The sequence below is a fragment of the Xyrauchen texanus genome, chromosome 2, assembly GCF_025860055.1.
Source record: "Xyrauchen texanus isolate HMW12.3.18 chromosome 2, RBS_HiC_50CHRs, whole genome shotgun sequence".
NCBI lineage: Eukaryota > Metazoa > Chordata > Actinopteri > Cypriniformes > Catostomidae > Xyrauchen > Xyrauchen texanus.
Window position 1 is genome coordinate 61549181 of NC_068277.1, and position 22342 is coordinate 61571522.

General features: G+C 43.0%; 6 protein-coding genes across 6 annotated transcripts in view; all 6 read left to right on the forward strand.

Annotated features, from left to right (window-relative positions):
- The window catches only part of LOC127656003 (histone H2A-like), a 357620-nt gene that overhangs the window by 260047 nt on the left and 75231 nt on the right, over positions 1–22342 (forward strand). The gene's annotated exons all lie outside the window — the stretch shown is intronic.
- Positions 11408–12537, forward strand: LOC127656028 (histone H2A-like). The gene has a single exon (XM_052144158.1). The coding sequence runs from the start codon at positions 11854–11856 to the stop codon at positions 12238–12240; it is 387 nt and encodes a 128-aa protein (XP_052000118.1). The 5' UTR covers positions 11408–11853; the 3' UTR covers positions 12241–12537.
- LOC127656078 (histone H3) lies at positions 13158–13684 on the forward strand. The gene has a single exon (XM_052144247.1). It carries the CDS (start codon positions 13164–13166, stop codon positions 13572–13574), a length of 411 nt encoding a protein of 136 aa, XP_052000207.1. The 5' UTR covers positions 13158–13163; the 3' UTR covers positions 13575–13684.
- LOC127655866 (uncharacterized) overlaps positions 15841–22342 on the forward strand; it is a 105666-nt gene continuing 99164 nt past the window's right edge. Inside the window, exon 1 of the mRNA XM_052143893.1 lies at positions 15841–16133. Coding sequence (XP_051999853.1) covers positions 15841–16133 — 293 coding nt within the window. The remainder of the gene's footprint in view (positions 16134–22342) is intronic.
- LOC127656047 (histone H2B) lies at positions 16990–17562 on the forward strand. Its single transcript, XM_052144182.1, has one exon. The coding sequence runs from the start codon at positions 16990–16992 to the stop codon at positions 17362–17364; it is 375 nt and encodes a 124-aa protein (XP_052000142.1). The 3' UTR covers positions 17365–17562.
- Positions 18539–22342, forward strand: part of LOC127655896 (zinc finger BED domain-containing protein 4-like) — a 93006-nt gene continuing 89202 nt past the window's right edge. The window contains exon 1 of the mRNA XM_052143944.1: positions 18539–18724. The gene's annotated coding sequence lies outside the window, so the exon portion shown is untranslated. The remainder of the gene's footprint in view (positions 18725–22342) is intronic.

Genomic DNA, 22342 nt, shown 5'->3' on the forward strand with positions numbered 1-22342 from the left:
CCTGTTAGACTCAACAAAACATGGATATTTTATACAATTCTCCGACATTGTAACCCCTCCCACCCAGTTTCTAGATATCCCATATCTTTCTAGATACCCCCCCAGGGCAGGTCAAACTGTCCCTGAGAAGCCAAAAAGGCCTTCATTTATGACCTAAATTACCTCCTGCTTCTCTCAGGAGGGGGGCATGGGACTTCATTTTATTATTAAACGACCCCCTGTATTCTCCTGAAAAGGTCACTTCTCGGGCTCTAGGTGTCTATCTTCCTGGCCCATCTGGTTTTATTACGTTTGTTCTTTCCTGTCCTGCTTCAGCTGCTGGACGCCCTCACAGAAACACATGATTAAATGAAATTAACAGTTTGGGAACAAATAAATATAATAATACTGAATTTTTCCATAACACAGAATACTCATGAAGTTTATTAAAACAATTTATCTTACCTCTGATTCTGAGTCAGAAAGCGTCTCATATTCAGCAGTGTTGCATTCCTTTACGTGCAGAGCAAGAATCTGTAGTGGCATAGATTTGAAGCATTTCTTACATTCTGCTTTAGGCATTTGAGAGAACTCCTGGGCATCAGATGGTAGAGGTGACAAGTCAAACTCATCTTGTAATGGAACAATGTACAACATTGTTTTCCCCCCTACAGTTGCACTTTAATTGTGCTCCCACAGTAGCCTTCAGACTCTGGAGGAACTAGATTTAACCGCCTTCTACCCTGTCCACCTGAATAAATAAAAAATTATGAAATTAAAATGCCATCCAATTCCATTAAAACTGTATATGTTAATTTAGTGCCTTCTATGACAAAAGTACTTTACAAAAAATAACAGATTCAAATAAACTAACAATAAAACAAACAAAAAAAATCAAATAAAGTAAGATTTTGTCATACAATCTTAACTCTGCAAATGATCTTTTCATTATGTTTAAAACAGAAAAAATACTGTCAGTGCCAATCTATTGAAATGTACAAAAACAAATGAAATGACATTCTCAAAACTATCTTGCACTGTGTGATAATGTAAAACTAGTTCCCGTTGTGTTAGTTTACAGATCATACCAGTTGCTTTGTAAAGAAGCCAGCCTCCAGATGCGGAGTTCATTTTTGGGTATGCATCACTGAACAAGCTAGAGACCTAAAATCCACATTTAACTCAAGATTAGAAAATAATTCTTACAAAGGTTTTTAGTTGTTGATAAATAAGGAAGGCATAGCTGTTTAATAAAGGAATGGTGTGTAAATATTCATCACCTCTGAATGTTTCAAGTCATCAGGCATAGTAAGATTCCGTTTTCCCAAGCCAGCTTGCAAAAGCTGCACCTCATCAGCTGGTGAAGGGGCCATGTCTGAATTTTTGTTTAAAAGAAACACTGAAAACACAAAGGGTTTCCATAGTTTGTTGAGCTTTGCTGGTCTACTACAGCTGGGTAGCGGTCTCTTCGAACCACGCTTCAATAGTTTGAAAATAAAAATTAGTATTGCATTATTTTTGTTACATGAATGTGTTTATTGGGAACACAATGAACCTCAAAATGGCCCCTGACTACTACCACTACACTATAAGTGCTCAAATGTATTGTAAATGCATGCTAAATACAATGTTGCTGTTTTGTCATTGTCATGACTGCAAAACTGAAACCTGGCCATATCTTGGTCCACTGTTTGACTCTGCCCCGACTGCTGAACGGACTTCTGCTGACTCTGCCTTGTGCTGGTATTCCCGAGCGACTGGTTAAGAATTTCAAGGATGTTATGTACAGCTGCAGATGCAGCATCTGCACCAAGATTTCTGCCTTGCTGTAGAATAAAGACCAGTTTGATATCTGCACTGTCTACATTGACACGTCCTTGAATATAATAACTGTACAAAAGAGTAAACAATCAAACTACATAACATCATGACATGACATCAGTGCATTGCAAACTTGTGAATGACAATAAAAAAATTATTAAAAAATATATAAAAAATACGATATTTTATGTGTTTATCAAAACATTGTGAATAAATACAATAAAATATATGCAATATTCCACCACTGTGTTGAAATTTAGAGTGTTTTCTGTAAATTGAGACAATTTCTATCCATTTACTCCAATGTATGTGGGCAGAATGCTCTTTTAAATTCAGATATGCCTAATTCTCTAAAAAATTCAAAATATCCTGCAGAGCTGAAGTGGTTAAACAATAAATTTGCAAAATAAAGCCAGAACTGTTGCACACTGTAACGTTACATGAATAAAACTTGTATCGATGTTATTGGTTACTTCAGTAACACGAACTTACTTCAAGCTGCCTTGAAGGACAAGAGGAGGAAGATGATGCCGCTCCGTGTCTCTCCTGAGAGCTCATCTTTACAGACTGATCGAAGATGATTATTAGACGATCGAAGGTCTCATATAATATTAAATTATATAATTATAGGTCAAATATTATTTACATATTGTTAGTAAGTAATACAACAAAGCACGACGTATTGCATAACTACAAATCACCGCGAGAGCTTTCCAATATCGCGCCACTGAGTGACGTCTGTACATCCGGGTCAGAGAGCACCTGTCCATCAAAAGCTCACTATCCAATCAGAGTAGATCACTGTTAAGCCCACCCCCACGAGAGGTTTGTCTCAAAACAGCAAACGAAAAACTGCGAGCGTAAGCTGAAATCTGTGGCAATGTATTCAGAATCCACGATTTGCGAAAACGAATCTTTGAAAAACATTAACAAAAAATGAAGCATATTTGAAGAGCCTGTTAAATTCGTGCGACTGAGTAAATTTTTTTCATTTTAATTGTGTTTTTCTTCTTTTGTAATGGAATTTTTTTGATAGTTTCTGAAAAAGTTCAGTTCAGTTTTATAAAGTTACGTTCAGTTTTATAAAGTTACATTCATTATTATTGACACAATCGTAATTCCATAGTTTCATGGCGGGTAACGTACTGTGCTCCAAAACGACTCGGTTACTAACGTAACCTCGGTTCCCTGAGAGGAGGGAACGAGTATTGCGTAAGTAGCTTACGCTATGGGAAAACTCAGTTTCTTGACAAAAATTGAAGTCTTTATGTAAAACGCATTGCAGCTGCACAGCAGACAGCAATGAGCGAGGCAGCTCGGTCATTGGCTGTGCTGCGGCAACTTGCTCGAACCAATGACGGGGCGACTTCGCGCCTGCGCGCTCAGAGCCAGCCAAGATTAGCGTGGCTAAGGCTATATATTAGGCGCCCCGTCATGAAAGTTCTTTAGGTTCAATCGACTGAAGCGAACTGACCAAGCACAAGCACGGCAGCTTACGCAATACTCGTTCCCTCCTCTCAGGGAACCGAGGTTACGTTAGTAACCGAGTCGTTCCCTCTCGAGAGGTCTCTCCTATTGCGTAAGTAGCTTACGCTATGGGAACACCATGCAAAACGCAGTGCGTGCTGACTTCGCTCTATAAAGCCAGAGGCGGATGCCTGAGCCTTAAAGCAAAGTGATTATCCAACAAGCCGGCCAACGGCGAGCTATATAATGGGAAAATACAGAGCGCCTTTGCCCCAAGGAGGTCCATGGTGGGGCGCTCATTGTAAAAACACAAGCACATAACTTATGTACTGATTTTTTTTTATGTATTGATATGCATAAAAAATCGCGCATGGGGCATCCAGCGCGATATTCTTTGCTTTGAAACTGCGAGACCTTTAGTGCGGCCGCCAAAGCATACGAATAATTGTTCCGCCTGTCTGAACGGGGCAGAACGTTCCAAACATACTCTGAGCGCCCTGACCGGGCAGAGTAAATTAGCGTCGCTTTCGTCTGCTGGGGACGATAGCGCTGCCAGAGATATCACCTGTACTCTGAAGGGTGTGGAGAGCACTTTAGGAATATACCCGTGCTTTGGCCTAAGGACAACTCTGCAGTCGTTAGGTCCAAATTCCAGGCAAGCAGCGCTTGATGACAGCGCGTGCAGGTCGCCCACTCTCTTGACTGAGGCGAGCGCCAGCAAGAGCGCAGTTTTGAGCGAGAGCTGTTTAAGGTGCACGGTTTGGAGAGGTTTGAACGGGGCACTCTTCAGTGCATCCAGGACCGTGGCCAGGTCCTAGATTGGCACCGAGGGGGCGAGGGGGTTCGATCCTCCTAAGCCTCTTAGGAAATGAATGATTAGGTCGTTTTTCCCTAATGAACGTCCTTTATCAGGATTGTGTGACGCCGCTATGGCAGCCACATAGACTTTGAGCATGGAGGGTGTGCAGCCCGCCTCCAGCAGCTCTTGCAAAAAGGTGAGTACACTTGGTATCTCGCACGATTTGGGGTTCAAGCTCTTGGTATCACACCAGTCACTGAACACTTTCCACTTTTGGGCATATAAGCATCTCGTAGAGGGCGCTCGCGCCTCCGTGATGGTTCTCAAAACTCCACTGGGGAGGTTCTCGGGAACCCGTTGAGGGGCCATGCATGGAGGGCCCACAGATCGGGGCGGGGATGAAGAATCATCCCGTTGGCCTGCCTGAGGAGGTCTAGCCTCAGCGGAATCGGCCATGGGGCAGATTGCATCATCTGCATCAGTTCTGGAAACCACGTCTGTTTTTTCCAGAGAGGGGCTACCAGGAGCACTGCACATTTCACTTCCCTGATCCGACTGATGACCTGAGGTAGCATCGCGATCGGGGGAAAAGCATACAAGGGGCGGCTCGGCCAGACTTGGGCGGCGCGTCCGTGCTCTTTGAGAAGAAAAGGGGGCAGTGCGCATTTTCCCTGGAGGCGAAGAAGTCGACCTCCGCCTTGCCAAAGGTTTGCCATAACCACTGAACCGTCAGGGGGTGGAGAGACCATTCTCCTGGGAGAACCTTGTCTCTGGACAGCATGTCCGCTCCCTGGTTCAGGACGCCTGGCACATGCGCTGCTCTCAGCGAGCGCAAGTGGTGCTGTGACCATGAGATGAGCTCCCTGGCCATAGAGTGCAGGGAGCTCGACCTGAGTCCACCCTGGCGATTTATATACAATACTACCGTCATGTTGTCCGTTCGGACCAGAACATGTTCGTTTTTCAGGTACGGAAGCAGGGCTCTGAGAGCCAAGGCGACCGCTTTCATTTCCAGACAGGTTATATGTAGGCGCTTTTCCGGGTTTGACCAAAAGCCGGAGACAGGCCTGCCCTCGTAAAGGGCCCCCCATCCTATTTTGGAGGCATCTGTCGTGATAATTTTTCTCCGTGTGTTCACGCCCAGACTCACGCCGGTTCGATACCAGTCGACGGCTTTCCAGGGCGTCGGGGCTTTTATACAGCCGTGATTTGCTGTGATTAAAAAGTGGCCCGAGCGCCACGCGTGAGTGGGGACACGTCTCTTGAGCCAGCGTTGGAGAGGACGCATGTGCAACAATCCTAGCTGGAGTACAGCTGATGCCGAGGCCATGAGACCGAGCATCCTTTGAAATCGTTTGACGGGGGCGCGCGCGCCCGGTCTGAATGATGTTGCAAGGCGTCGAATAGAGAGCGCACGCTCTGATGAGAGGCGCGCCATCATCTGCACTGCATCATCTGAGTCTAGCACTATTCCCTGAAAGGAGATATTCTGGCTGGGGGATAGCACGCTCTTTGCAAAATTGATTCTCAGACCCAGGCATTCTAGATGGCTGATAATCCAAGATCTGTGCGTCGTTAACTGACTCTCTGATTGTGCTATGATTAGCCAATCGTCGAGGTAATTCAGTATTCGCACTCCCCGCTGTCTCAGGGGGGAAAGTGCTGCGTCCATACATTTCGTGAATGTACGGGGGGCCAATGATAGGCCGAATGGTAGTACTGTGTACTGGTATGACTGTCCCTCGAAAGCGAATCTCAGAAAAGGCCTGTGATGAGGCGCTATCGGAATGTGAAAGCGTCTTTCAAATCCACTGATAGAAACCAATCCCCGGGGCGAACTTGCGCGAGGATATGTTTGGTCGTTAACATTCTGAACGAGCGAATCATTAAAGCTTTGTTCAGATGTCTGAGATCTAGGATGGGGCGGAGGCCACCGTCCTTTTTCGGGACGAGAAAATAGCGGCTGTAAAAACCTGCCTCGCTCATAGAGGGAGGAACAGTTTCTATAGCGCCCTTCTCTATTAGTTTGAGCACCTCGGTGCGTAGAACATGTGACACATCTCTCCTCACTTTCGTCTCGACCACCGCTGAAAATCGGGGTGGTCTGCGAGCGAATTGAAGCGAGTAACCGTGTTTTATTATGTTCAAAACCCATTTCGGCATGTCGGGGATTTTTTCCCAGGCTTTTGCTCGCACAGATATGGGCTGAATGCTGGCTGGGGGCATGTCGCAGTGACGTATGGGCCCCACCGGCAAATTGCCTTGTGCTAACACTGAGCTTACAGCTGTCAGAGGCGCGGGCTATCTCCGAAATGCTCGCAGCATGAGCTGGAGAAATGTTTGAAACTGTATGGACAGTGTTTTCGGGTGGGGGTGCATACATCGTAATAGGCACGCGCGCCACTGTCATAAAGCTTCCCGCTCTTAGCGGGGAGTTTCTTGGCTCGCGCGTCGCATCCGTGATGCTTGCGGCATGAGACAGAGAAATGTTTGAAACTGTATCGACAGTGTTTACGGGTGGGGGTGCATACATTGTAATAGGCACGCGTGCCACTTTCATAAAGCTTCTCGCTCTTAGCGGGGAGTTTCTTGGCTCGCGCGTCGCATCTGTGATGCTTGCGGCATGAGACAGAGAACTGTTTGAAACTGTATGGGCAGTGCTTATGGGTGGGGGTGCATATACCGTAGTAGGCACGCGCGCCACCTTCATAAAGCCTCCCGCTCGCGGCGGGGGGTTTTTGGCTATGTGTTTTTGTGTAGGGGTGCATGCAGGACAGCAGGCACGCACGCTACCTTTATAGTATTTCCCGCTTTTACTGGGGAAGTGTTTATAACTGTGGGAACAGTGCTTGCGTGTAGTGGTGCATACATGACAATAGGCACACGATCTACATATATGGTGCGTCCAGCTGGAGCTGGGGAAGTATTCGGCACTGTTTGGACAGTATTGATACGTGGGAATGCGCACTTTAGTGTGGACACGTGACCCCTTAGTGACACAGGCAGAAAATGACTCTTTTTGTGATTTCTGTGTGTTGCCGTTAAAACGGCGTTTGATTGCAGGTGAGCGAGTTCTGTGACTGGCCCATTGACTGCTGTACAGACATTTCCAGCCGCCTGTAAGGGGACTGGGTAATATTTCACACGTTTTAGAGAGAGTGGTCTGGCTTTTGCGAGACACGCACTCACTCTTTTTCTTCCTATTGCTAGGAAGACTTACGAGGCTCCGCGTTCAGCACGATCTTGGGCCGAGGACCCCGTTGCTCAGGCGGCTTCCTTCGTTTAGCGGAATGCGAGCGGCGTCGAGCGTCCGTTTCAGGTCTGCTCTTTGGCAGGGAGACGGGAGGCGCCGCCCTGGCTCACTGCTGCTGCTGAGGCGGTCTCAGGCGGCTCTGAGACGAGCTGGAGCACTCGGGCAGGAAGTGACGCATAGCCTGCGAATCCTTCTGAGCTTCAGTGAAGCGTTCAGCAAACTCTTTTACCGCCGGTCCGAACAGGCCGCTTGGAGCGATAGGCGCGTCAAGAAATGGCGCCTTATCTGCGTCCTTCATCTCTGTTAGCGTCAGCCACAGATGGCGCTCAAGGACAGTCAGGTTAGCCATGGCCCGGCCGATGGATTGGGCGGTGGCCTTTGTGGCTCGCAGGGCTATGTCAGTAGCGCTGCGCAGGTCCTTGAAAGCCTCAGGTTCAGGTTCTGACTCGTCCATGGTGCGGAGAAGTTTGGCCTGATAAACTTGTAGAACAGCCATGGAATGAAGCGCTGACGCAGCTTGGCTGGCGGCGGCGTATGCGCGGCCGGCGAGAGCTGAGGTAGATCGGCAGGGCTTCGAGCGATGAGAAGATTTGGCTTTCCATCCAGCGGTGGAGGGTGGGCACAGATGGTTGGCCACAGCCTCCTCGATGGGCGGGGTTCCCTCGTAGCATCTTTCTCTCACGCCGTCCACTGAGGAGAGCGAGGAAGAGAAAGAAGGCTTCAGGCGAGCAGAGTGCGGGGCTTTCCACGACTTTGTGAGTTCGTCGTGAACTTCGGGGAAGAAAGGGGAGGGTCTCTGTCGAGGGGCCTGCCGGCGCCCCTGCAGGAACCACTCGTCCAGCCGGCTGCGGGCGGGTTCTTCCGGAGAAGACCAGTCGAGCCCGAGGTCTTCCACGGCTTTGGACAGGATGCGGACGATCTCAGAGTCCATGCTGGTGCCCGTGCTCGTGTCCGCTAATGTCGACGGCGCGGGGTCGAAGGCCGAGCCCAGCCAGTCGTCGGATGCAGCGTCAATAGAAAGGCTGTCATCCTTTTCACCGTCGTTCCCTGACGCGCCGAATGAGACGAGACCCACCGCTCTGTTGGAGGGGTGCTGGTCCGCCTGCGTGAAATGGACTGGCGGCGGGGAGATCTTGGGTAGTGGTGAAGCACACGGGGACTGGCCCGGCGTGACGTCACTGAATTCCGCGTGCTCTGGCAGCCTCTGTGAGCGGCGCTTTTTCTTGCGCGGCTCGAACGGAGGAGACGGCAGCACGGTGGAAGCAGGCTCGTTTGCGGCGAAGGCGGCAAAGCGAAGCGCCAGCTCGGCGAGGCCCAGGGAGTCACATTCGGGGCATCCGCCCTGAATGAGAGCAGCTTCTGCGTGGTCAGGTCCCAGGCAGCGAGTGCAGATAACGTGACGGTCCCCGTCAGGAAGAGGGCCTCTGCACGAGAACAACGCCTCGAAAATTGCTCTTTTACTTAAATCAGAGTTCTAGAGATTAAATCTAAAGAACTCTCATGACGGGGCGCCTAATATATAGCCTTAGCCACGCTAATCTTGGCTGGCTCTGAGCGCGCGGGCGCAAAGCGCACGCTCATTGGTCGCGACGTTCAGAGTCGCCCCGTCATTGGTTCGAGCAAGTTGCCGTAGCACAGCCAATGACCGAGCTGCCTCGCTCATTGCTGTCTGCTGTGCAGCTGCAATGCGTTTTACATAAAGACTTCAATATTTCTCGAGAAACGGAGTTTTCCCATAGCGTAAGCTACTTACGCAATAGGAGAGACCTCTCGAGAGGGAACATTGGTGCTGATTGGCCTAAGAGGAGTCCTGTGCGCCAATGAACGCTATCTATCAATCTGCGCTCGATTGCTCTTCCTTCATCCTCCAACTACCCGGATGTCTGTCTCAGTAACTTGAAATTGAATTTGAGAACTGAATCTGAATTGTGAGAAGTGAATGTGAAGATATATAGAGAGTTTAATTTTCAGTGAGGATCAAATTTTATTGGACTTCAGTTCCAAACGAATAAATTCAATTTCAAATGATACAATTCAGATTCTGTTTTTGAATAAATTCAATTTTAATTAAACAATACAATTTCAAATTATGTGATTCAAATTCAGTTTTTCAATGCAATTATTCAAGTTTAGCCATTCAAATTCAAATATAAATGGTTCAAATTCAGTTTCTGGTGGCACATATTTCAGCCCATATCATTGGGGTACTGTAATATTTACTACTTTTGTGCTCATGCTATCTTGTATAATTTTGCCTCTAAAAATAAGCAAATAGATTTTGAACTCAAATCTGTTTTTCATGTGCATCATAGTGGGATAATTAATGATTAACAGTTGGCCAGTCAAGCGAAACATACTTACCTGCCTCCTTTCTTCTTTTTACAGGAGATGTTTTGCTGCTGTGTCGTTGGCATTATTGTCGTCTGACCTCTATGACTTCCAGATTTTTGTTGTGTCATTTCCATACGTGCACCAATGCTGGCATTAGAATTGTTGACCTTGTAGCCTATTATACTGATTTATTTTGTGTTTTTCCCCCACTGTGCTTGGAGATAATGGTACTAAATGCCTAAAAAGGGATAGTTTACCAAGAATGAAAATTGTAATTTACTTACACACGTGTTTGTTCCATCATCACATTAATCCACTTTTTTAAAAAAAATTATTTTATTTTATTTTTAGCTTGGTCGTATAAAGCACTACCCACTCTCTAAGGTAAATATAATCTTGCAAGCTCTGACTAACTTCTCATTTTGTGTTTTATGGCAGAATTTTTTTTTATATATATATGTGTTCTGCACGAAATGAGGTTAATAAACTGCAAATTTCAGTTTAGGGTGAACTATTTATTTAAAAAATCTTAATACATAGCATGAACTTCACTCAGTGCTGATGTGCAAATACCCATTAGTTGATGGGTCAGTAATTGAATTTGATTATTGGCCCAATCCAAAGTAAAGCTATTTAAAGTGTATGAAACCAAAAATGTAATTATTTATATTTGTGAATCACCTATGGATATAATACCTCTAAGGTCGTTGATAGTTGTACACTTGTTTTGTCTTAGTAATTTATTTACTATTTGTTGGTATGATGGTCCCTGTGTCTTCCAAATGGGAGTCAAACCTTTACTTTCTTTAACCATTAATGTGTGGGGAATGCACAAAAATGTCAGTGGGCACGTGTGAAGATCATATACATTGCCTAAATTTAGGTCAGACAATAGGGGTTAAGTTGGCCATTTTTTACAAGTTACTACAAAGCATTACACAACAGTAGCAAATTAATATGTGGATCATATCAAGTGATAAATATATTGCAACCTTTAAGAAGCCTGTTTGATACAGAAATTGTGTATCCTGGTCTAAATAAAGTGCCTTCATAAAGTTTAATATATGTGTGTGTTTCTTTATCCAGAGGACCTCCACATAGCATAGGAATTTGACATGTCAGGATCCCAAATTGTGGTTTGTATTCTGTTGCAGAGGATTCAAAAAATGTAATGTCCAAATAATTAATCATCTGAGACAGTAAAGAAAACAGATACAAAACAAAGAATGCATGAAATACATTACTATTAACATTTTATTTCATATGATTTTGTAAAATGTAACTGTCTTCCAGATGTACAACACTTGGTGTTATGCAACAAAAACAAACAAACAAATGCAATTTTTCTTGAGTTATTACGTGAAAGGTGGTAAAATTACAGGCCTGGGACATTGCCGTCTCATTGCCAGTAAGTCATACAATTGAAAACAAAATTACGAATATATTACGTAACTGAAACGTTCTTGGTTATCTTGCAACATTAGGAGCCCGTAATGACAACGTTGTGAATTGGTCATTTAATGGTAATGAAATTACGGGCCTGCGACGTTGTAGTTACGTTACCAGTTAGTAAGTCATGAAATTACCAAAAAGTACAGAAAAATTACGTAACTGGTACGTCGTGTGTTATTTGGGAAGTTTGTAAAATCAAGTTTAGTGCAATTACTTGATTATTTTATACGTTTGATTCAATTATATTCAATCGATTATACATTTCTGTTCATTAAATTTCAGGTTTAACGGCATCAAAGAAAAGAGCTCGTACACTTACTGCCTCACTAAACCACACAAGAGTTTAGTTTTCAAATACTAGTAATAATAACTGAAGAAGACTCTTAACCAATAAGTTCACCTCATGTATATCATGTTTATTAATACATAACTAATAATAATAATAATTAAAGGAGCAGTAAATGACAAGCTCTTTTTTTCTAAACACCTTACACACATTATTCTGGTGTGCTTGTAAACTAATAATAATAATGATTATTGTTTATTACAGTATCCTCTTTGCTGCAAGGCACTCGTCATCAGAAAGAGGGAGGAGTTTAGTGTTTGGAGGTAAATGCTGTGATTGGTTAGAATGTTTCACAGACTCGAGCCAATGGGCGACTGACAGTCTCCTTTTAAAACTGGAAACATCTACACATGAGCAAATATCTTCTTCTATTTCACATTTTGAAGTTTTGTAACAGTCGCGATAATGAGTGGCAGAGGTAAAACCGGCGGCAAAGCGCGAGCAAAGGCTAAAACTCGTTCCTCCAGGGCGGGACTGCAGTTCCCCGTCGGCCGTGTGCACAGACTTCTCCGCAAAGGCAACTACGCTCAGCGTGTCGGTGCCGGTGCTCCCGTTTATCTGGCCGCTGTGCTCGAGTATCTCACCGCTGAGATCCTGGAGTTGGCCGGAAACGCCGCTCGGGACAACAAGAAGACTCGTATCATTCCCCGTCACCTGCAGCTGGCAGTGCGGAACGACGAGGAGTTGAACAAACTCTTGGGTGGAGTGACCATCGCTCAGGGTGGGGTGTTGCCCAACATCCAGGCTGTGCTGCTGCCCAAGAAGACCGAGAAACCCTCCAAGACCAAGTAAACCAACCCCAGTCTGTTTGCCTGACCCCAACGGCTCTTTTAAGAGCCACACACTTGAACTAAAAAGAGACTTTTCTTCTCTTATATAAAGTCTTCAGTTCAATGGTTGGTACAGAAGCTAAAATAAAGAAATGTGTAGGAGTGCATACATGCAGTAACAAGTGTTTCTATTTCATTCGTAACTGAAAAACTGCATCAGCTTGGAGCTACTTATGCAGTGGCATAACTCCGTAAAGACATGTAATGAAAAACTACAAGATTTGTCTCGAATAATGTGCAGCATTAGACACATGCGGTGAAATCAAATGTGCATGAAGCAACACATGATCGATCAAGGGTTTTTTTCAGTCGTGTGTTGATACAATTTTGTCTAAAGTACAGATGACGTTACTAATCAAGCAGGTGTGTAATTGTTGTTGTACTTAATCATATAATAAAAGATATTTCAGCTGTTCAGCAGATTCTCTAATTACGTGCAGCATACATTGTAAACAAAATACAAGCGTACAACGAATGATGACGTAACGCTGTGAATCACGTGATGGTTTCTTTGGGATGACTGATTAAGACGATGAAAATATGATTTTTGGTTTCAGTTTATTTTGTGATTATAAAAAAATCATAACTTTTGTTGTAGATATATCTGGTTAATACCCGTATAACATGTAGAAAAAAAGTAATGCGCAGCTTTTCTTTCATGCGCATTGAGGAGGGATATTGCGCGGGAAACTGCAGCTGCTTGTTTAAAAAAAGACGAGCTGCTCCGTCATTGGCTGACTGTCACGCGCAGAGCTCCACATCAGCCAATCACATGTCTCTTGCGCCTTCACCGCACTGAGCGCGTGCTCGTTCTCGGCTTTAATATGGCAGCAGCGCGACAAACAACTTCATTTTCTGTGAAGTTCTGAAGAGAATCTGTTCGTCATGGCAAGAACTAAACAAACCGCCCGCAAGTCCACCGGTGGAAAAGCCCCGAGGAAGCAGCTCGCTACTAAAGCCGCACGTAAGAGCGCTCCAGCCACCGGTGGAGTCAAGAAGCCTCATCGTTACAGGCCCGGTACCGTAGCGCTGAGAGAGATCCGCCGTTATCAGAAGTCCACTGAGCTGCTGATCCGCAAACTGCCTTTCCAGCGTTTGGTGAGAGAAATCGCTCAGGATTTCAAGACGGATCTGCGCTTCCAGAGCTCCGCCGTCATGGCCCTGCAGGAGTCCAGCGAGGCCTATTTGGTCGGTCTCTTTGAGGACACCAACTTGTGCGCCATCCACGCCAAGAGGGTCACCATCATGCCTAAAGACATCCAGCTGGCCCGCCGCATTCGTGGAGAACGCGCTTAAATCCTCAGCGGCGTCCCTCACATCTACCCCAAGGGCTCTTTTAAGAGCCACATCAATTATACCCAAAGAGATATTTTCCAGTAGTTAATAGTTTTTGATGCTATTGATCCAAAGTATATTTGACGGATATGGACCAGAGCTCGTAACACTTCAATGCTAAAAACATGATTGAATAATATTATTGTAATGGTTTCCTCTTTACTTTCAGTTTAACTGTCATTGAAGGTGTCTCGTTCTTGTCGAATGTGCAAATAACAATATAACCTCAATCTTGATGTTGAATTACAAATATAGAGTACTGCCTTTAACCACAGACGTACAGTAACATCAATGTAAATATACTGGCAGCTGGTCATAATCAGAGTCAGTCTGAGCAAATGTAGGATTTCGTCTGTGAATGACAGCAGGGTAGTTTTTAGGTTCATTTAGGTTTATTTTTTCCCAAACTCTAAATCTTATTTTCTCTTTGGTGAGACAACGACTCTTTTTCTTTAGGTTTTATGGCGGGTTGCGAACCAACTTAATTGTTGCATACCGCCACCTTCTGTGATGGAGTGTGAAGATAATGACATCTAAGTTTCTCCCCATTTCCTATATTTTAATCCACTGCTCCTAATAAATCTCATTATTGCATTCATTTGTTCCTCCGCATTTGGACCATCGTTTAAGATATTGCTAATTATGAGTTCTTGACTTCCTAAGGTTTGTAATTCTTCCTCAAGTCTCCTTTCTCTTTCATATGCAGGACATACCATCAACACATGCTCTACTATCTCCTCTATTGCACAAACCTCACATAAACCTGTATTATGTTTCCTTATGATGTAATGTAAATAAAATAAAACAAGAGTTCAAAAATAATTGTTTCTGTATAAATGCAATATTAATGTACTTAAAGGTTAGTCAAGAAGTGCCCTCTAGTTTGAAAATGAGTTGTGATGGCAGTAATAAGTGTGAATGTTCTTATACATATGATTGTTTTGAAGTCCTTTTGCCCATAATTGTTGTCTCTATTTGACTACAGATGATCACAGTAAAACACAGACTTGGAGCTTATATGCACATCTTCCTTTTCAAGTTCAGCATTTTCTCAGTATACTGTACGTAGGAATAAAATGCCTCATAAGAAATATTTATGACCTTTATGTCAAAAATCTTAGAGAAGACGGCGCTCGCACAATTAAATTATTTTTTAGCTATCAATAATTTGCTTGATAAATTTCAGTCAGGCTTCAGAACTGGTCGTAGCACAGAGTCAGCTCTGTTGAGAGTTTAAATGATATTTTTTTAGGTGTGGATTCTGGTAGTCCTGCTGCTGGATCTTATTGCTGCTTTCATTACATTCTTATCGATCGCCTAAGAGACCAGGTTGGTATTCAGGGGTTAGTCTTGGATTGGGTCTCTTCATATCTCAAGGGTAGAACGATTTCAGTCTGTTTAGAGAACTGTTCTTCATCAGTTGTTCCTTTAACATGTGGGGTCCCTCGGGGCTCCATTTTGGGACCCGTTTTATTCTCCCTCTACATGCTTCCGTTAGGAAAGATCTTTGATAAGCATGGCATACACTACCAGCTGTATGCTGATGACTCTCAACTTTACTTTCCTATTAAACATGGGAAGCACCCTTCTTTTGAGTCTCTGCATAAATGCATGGCCGATGTAAAGTGTTGGCTGGCAAACAACTTTCTTCAATTAAATGAGGATAAGTCAGAGTTTATTGTTTTTGGTCAAAGGGGATTTGAGGTAAATTTAGAAATAAATGTGTCACTGCTTCCATGGAAAAAACTTCCCTATGTAAAAAACCTGGGTGTTATATTTGGGGCCTTAAAAACGTATTTATTTTCCCTAGCTTTTTAATTAATTGCATTATAAATTGTACTAGGTCAATTTGATCTTATTCTTGTTTTATTGGTTTTAAATGTTTTTTTGCATTCTTAAGCTGTATTTATGTGATTTTATGTATTTTTTGTAACTCCATGTACAGCACTTTGGTGTGGTTTTTGATAGTGCTCTATAAATAAAATTGAGTTGAGTTAATGAATAGTTAATATTTGAATGGACATTTGAATGTGAATACATCACAGAAAACAGAAGCTTCTCAATGTAACTGTTTATGTAGATCAGAGTTGTGAGAACTAAACACGTGTGACGTAGAGTTGGCTCCGCCTTCAGTGCTGTGTCTCTGCTAGGTCCTGTAGACGACTATAAATCAACTCTCCTGCAGGTTCAGTCGTTACATTCTGTTGATAGTCTAAAGCTTCTCATCATGTCTGGACGAGGAAAAGGCGGTAAGGGACTCGGCAAAGGAGGCGCCAAGCGGCACCGTAAAGTATTGCGCGATAATATCCAAGGAATCACCAAACCAGCAATCCGTCGTCTCGCTCGCCGTGGCGGTGTCAAGCGTATCTCCGGTCTGATCTACGAGGAGACTCGCGGTGTGTTGAAGGTGTTTCTGGAGAACGTGATCCGTGACGCTGTCACATACACCGAACACGCCAAGAGAAAGACCGTCACTGCCATGGACGTTGTGTACGCGCTGAAACGACAGGGACGAACTTTGTACGGCTTCGGAGGTTAAACGACTTTATTCTGCGGACATCAGACATTCCCAACGGCTCTTTTAAGAGCCACCCATGTTCTCCTTAAAGAGTCAATCTATGAAGAGCTAGTACTATATTTTGCCATCTATATATTAATATTTCGTGCTTTCTCAGGTACAAATTCTCTGGTATATTTACACACTTTCTTGACGCCCCAAAGTTTGTGCATAAGCAGAACATTATTAGACTGCTTTGTTTATCTTTTAAAAAAATAGTAATTCTAAGCAAAATATAAAACCACCAAACAAAGCATAGATATTATTATATGGCTACATTTACTAAAACCAAAGTTACACTGTGGATACTTCAGCATTGCTGTAGCAAAACCATGGTTACTGCTAAAATGCCAAAAACTTGGTTAGTTGTGGTTAATACAATATTACTACAGTAAATCCATGGCTAGTTTTCATAAGGGTATCGTTTATTAACGAGGACTAAAGATCATTGTCCATGTTTTAACACCTCAGAATTTATATCAATATATTTCTTCAGCACCTCATATGTCTTCTTTTAATAATACAAAACAAAATGAGCGGGAGAATGAAACAAAGGAAACTGCGTCATGTGGGGGATGGTAATTTTCAAACAGGAAGAGATAGGTGGGACTAATATTAGGAAGTCCTTGATTGGCTCTCTTTCCTGTCCGTCAAACTTTGAGCTGTCCAATGATATCATGTAATGGGTGTGGCCAATGAAGACACGCAATCAGAGGAAGCGCCTCGTCTCCTTGTACAATTAGCATAGACGAGGAAATAATAGTGGCTGTCTATGGATTATAACACTCTGTATTTGTGAAGTTTATTGCACAGATCATCATGCCTGAGCCAGCGAAGTCCGCACCGAAGAAAGGATCTAAGAAGGCCGTCACTAAGACCGCCGCTAAAGGAGGAAAGAAGCGTAAGAGGACCAGGAAGGAGAGTTACGCTATCTACGTGTACAAAGTTCTGAAGCAGGTTCATCCTGACACCGGTATCTCCTCCAAGGCGATGGGAATCATGAACTCCTTCGTCAACGACATCTTCGAGCGCATCGCCGGTGAGTCGTCTCGTCTCGCTCACTACAACAAGCGCTCCACCATCACCTCGAGAGAGATCCAGACCGCCGTGCGGCTGCTGCTGCCCGGTGAACTGGCCAAACACGCCGTGTCTGAGGGCACAAAGGCCGTCACCAAGTACACCAGCTCCAAGTAAAGTGTGATGAAGCTTTCAGCGACACCAAAGGCTCTTTTAAGAGCCACCCATGTACTCGTCTAAAGAGCTTCTTTAATTTCCCACAATATTAGTGATTGCAGAACACGTGGACATGATTTCTTGAACCAAGCTAACATTACAAACTGAAACCTGTACTAACCTAGTTCAAACAAACAAGAATCAAGTTAAACAACATAATCGAAAGCTGTAGTGTATTCTGAATGATATCAGAATATACTCCTTAATCTGTGATGGAGAACATCTTAAAATAATGAAAACATTTCTACTGTTAACTGCTTAAGCAATCCACAGAGACTGCACTATTCAAAACATACTTTTAATCTGTTACAAACATTCACCAAATAACACCACGAGCAGTATTCAAGTAGGCCAGTTCAGTGTAATTATTGTATTTAAATTATGGACATTCACTATAACAATGAGTACGCTTACATTTATAATCAAACTACCTCAGGTTTTTGCATTGTCAAGCTACAGTCTTCATCACTCTGTCAATGTACACATGACACCACGTGTAATCGATTAACTGAGGAAATGCACAATCGAATCAGTGAAGAAAGGACATCAGCTAAAGACGTGACATACATGTTTTCCGGTTGACCTACATAGACGACCTTGTGAATACATAGACGATTAAGAAAATGTATGGTTTGTCTATATTTTAGGGATGTAAAGATGCACTCCGAGCCGGTTGAAAATCGATGAAAATATGTGATGATTCGTGTCGGTTGAGATGTTAAAGGAATCACGATACCCGTTTTAAACAGCAGGGGCACTGAAGCAGTATATTTTCACCTCGCTTTACAGGCGCAAACAAGTTGTAGCGTTAAACAGTAGCAAACATGGCGGCGGCAAGTGTAGATCTTGATCTTGAGGATGCCCCATCTTCATTCAAATCAGAGGTGTGGTGGCATTTTGGCTTTCCGAAGACTAAAAATTAAAGTGGTGAGGTGGTAACAGACAAAACAAAAACTGTGTGCAGATACTGCAAGAAGATGTTAATATACACCAATAGCACAACAAACATGATGCAGCATACAAACCGTTACCACAGTGAGAAGCTCCAGTCACTGCCATCTGCACGTAAAAACCTATTAGTAGGCCAAACCACTCTGACCGGCGGATTTGCAGCCCCACTTGCGGCGACGAGTGCGAGAGCCAAGGAGATCACAAGGTGTATCGGTGTTTTTATGGCAAAAGATATGAGGCCGTTTTCGGTCATAGAAAATGAAGGATTTAGGCTACTCGTCAACACATGGGAGCCCAAATACACATCACATCACGCCCCCACTTTAGCCAGACTGTCATGCCAGCGCATTACAGAGAAACAAAATCTAAGGTAGTTGAGACCCTCAGAAAAGCATATAGTGTATCAATTACAACCGACAGCTGGACCTCCAGGGATACCCAGAGTTATCTTACAGTCACAGCCCATGTGATAACCAGTGAGTGGGAGATGGTTAATTTTGTTCTCCAAACTTGCCCATTGTTCGAAACACACACCGGAGCTAATATTGCTGAAGTTTTAAAGTCAGCTGTGAGTGAATGGGGGCTTCAAAAGGCCAACCATGGAATTGCTGTGGTCACGGACAACGCGAGGAATATGGATGTTGCTGTCAGAGAGCCTGGGCTGGCCCCCCCATGTCAGGTGTTTTGCCCACACTTTGAACTTAGCCAGCCAAGCGGGTTTGAGTGTGCCCCGCGTGAGCCGTTTGTTGGGCAGAGTGATGCGCATTGCTGCCTTCTTTCACCGAAGCTCCACAGCCACAGCTGCGCTCGCAGCCAAACGGATACTAATGGAGCTTCCAGCGCACAAGTTAATCATCGATGTCACTACGCGCTGGAACAGCAGTCTGGATATGATCAAACGCTATCTCGAACAGCAAGTGGCTGTGACAGCAACTCTCCTGAGCAACAATGTTCGTCGAAATGTCCATGACATTGATACTTTGGATGGCTCAGACATCCGTGATGCGGAGGACATGGTGAGGCTTCTAAAGCCACTCAAAACGGCCACCACTGTGCTGTGTGACGAAACCCCTGTCAATGTTGTACTTAGATTTTACTTAGTCTTTTTATTTCTGCTATTCCTCTGTGCAGGATGAGGGAAAAGAAGGTGCCAGTGGCCACCCCCCTGCAGCAGAGCAGCCTCTTGACCAGACAGACAGAGCAGGAGCTGAGCTGAAACAACCTCCTTCCAAGAAAACAGCATTGGAAGATCTCCTTGGAGGGTCTTTCGATGAACCAGTTGCACAGCACTTCAGTCAGATTGATGCAGAAATTAATAAGTGCAGAGCTGAAACATCCATTTCCCACAATAGCTGTCTACTCAAGTGGTGGAAAAAGAATGCTAGGCTATACCCACTGCTATCCAGTATAGCAAAAGCATATCTCTCCACACCAGCCACCTCTGTCCCTAGTGAAAGGGTTTTTTCATCAGCAGGGGACATTGTGAATGTGCAGAGATCTCAGCTTCTGCCAGAAAATGTGGATATGCTGATATTTCTTAAAAAAAAAACATGTAAAAAAAATAACTTTCTAAGCTAGGAAAGAGCACAGGCAAAGCCTTAGTTTGTTTAAATGAAGTGATGTATTTTTTTTGTATTTATTTTATTTGGGATTTGTTTTAAAATGTCAATTTAGTTTTGTTATTTGACAAAGATATTTCAGTTTCACAAAGAAATCTGTCTGAGTGAGAAATAATAAAAGGAAACTTTTTCATTTATCTTAAATCTCATTTAGTTTAAAATAAATCGTGAGAAAATTGTATCGTGAAACCAGTATACGTGAATCAGTATCGCATCGTGAAGTTGAGTGAATCGTTACATGCCTACTATATTTACATTACATTTATTCATGTTAAGGACACTTTTATCCAAAGCTGACTAACAAAAGAGGAATAATATTTCATAAACTATTCTTCGTAAGGATACTGCAGTATGAAAAAGTGCTGCATTACAAAGTTTATCTAGCGTCAGAATAGTAGTATCCAAGACATACTATAGTGCAATAAAAAATATGTCATTTGTATGGTCAAGTGCTCTTGGAAAAGATGTATGTAATGTTCACATTAACCATATATAGCCTACATGAATATAATGTTTTATTTGTGTACTATTATGTGCTTTTCTCTTTAGAGTGAAATAGTTTTCCTACTCCCTCCTACTAAATATAAATTTTACTTATTTGATATCACGTGAAAAGGGCACCACAGACAGCAGTACAAGGCAATAAAACAAGGAAAAAAAAGTGTGGTGTGCAATAACATGCAGTATTTTCAAAAGTTGAATTGCATAAGTTCAATTTAAATGTATATACATATATTTACATTTAGCAGGGAAATAAATATGCAGTGCAAATTTTAGTTTCTCCAGGGATGCTTGTGTACCAGACGGTGGAAATGTCCTGCCCCTTACTAAAAGGGGAAAGTTGATTGGTTAGCAAATATCCAATTGTGTCTGAAATGTACATTCTGATTGGTGGATCAGCTCAGTCGGACTGTCTGTCTTGCCAGTCCCATCAGTTGTGCTCCCTGCAAAAGCTCTGTGCGCGTTTAGAGACAATTCACTTAACGGTGCATTTATTAGATTGAAAAAGTTCTGTATCAAAAGCCTACTTGTTATTCTGGCGGCCACACGTATCATCCCTTATTTCAGGTGAGCATACGCAAAATCATAAAACAGTTTTTTGCACCTTTACTGCCGTGAAATCATCTTAAAGGAGACACAAAACAATAAACAATTACACAACCGCTAGCTATTAGCTGCTAGCTCATAGTGCTGCGTAAAGCAGTTGTTGCAAGGGGATTTGCACAAGTGTAACAGTTAAATTGGCCTGTTTTTTTTTAGAAGCATGCTTTCCAGTAACTGGTCTACTAAATAAAGTGAAGCTTTCAAGCAGAGTATAAAGTTAACATACCATTCTCCATTGTGGACTCCAGACGTGGCTGAGTCCAGGGCACTCTCCCTCCCATTGCTCGCCGGTCAAGATAGCGTCTATTTGGTCGAGCCACTTCCATTTTTCTATATATCTCATGAACAGTTAAAAACTATACCCATACAGAAATGTAATATATGTCAATATATGTAAATTACATATATAATATCAGTGCCCATGTATGTCTGCTGCCTATATGAAAATATATGCAAAATTCATATATGTAAAACACATAGACATATTTAAAACATATATTTCAAAATATAGCAAAAATGGCCGTTTTCATATAAGTGCCATATATTTTCCCGTATATGCACATAAATGTTAAATATATGTAAGACGCATATATGTATACATGCATATATGTACTTATTTCCATAGTACATACTTTCACTTATGTTAGTGGCACAACTATGTTTTTTATACAGCCTGCACATATATTTGTACTCATTCCACAGAACACACAATTCCAAGTCTTTTCAAATACAAACTTTACTGCATTTTTTTCAGTACAGACTTGACAAGTACAAACAAGTACAAACTTTTCAAATTAAAAACTTTAACGTCATTTAACTTCAACTTCAGACTTTATTTTCTTTTTAAAGCCTTTTCCCCAGCGCTCACTTTTCCCCAGAGATGTGGACTCGAGTCGCATGACTTGGACTTGACTTGGACTCGAGTCACTAATTTGATGACTCTCGACTCGACAGAATCAAAAAAGACTTGCGACTCGACTTAGACTTTGACAGCAATGACTTGCAACTTGACTTGGACTTCAGCCGTCTGACTTGGAAATACTTATACTTTTTAAAACCAAAGATAAGAGTTGTATAATTAAAAATGTGCAGTAAATCAACAATTAATTTCCCAAATAAATGATTAATTTGATTTACAAATCTGCATGTCAACGCTCCTTATTCAACCAATCACCAATCAGCTTCCACGAAAGCTGGACCAAGTTTGAAGACCACGGCATGCATTTAAGGACAAGGACACAGCAAAAATGATTCCAAAGGTGATA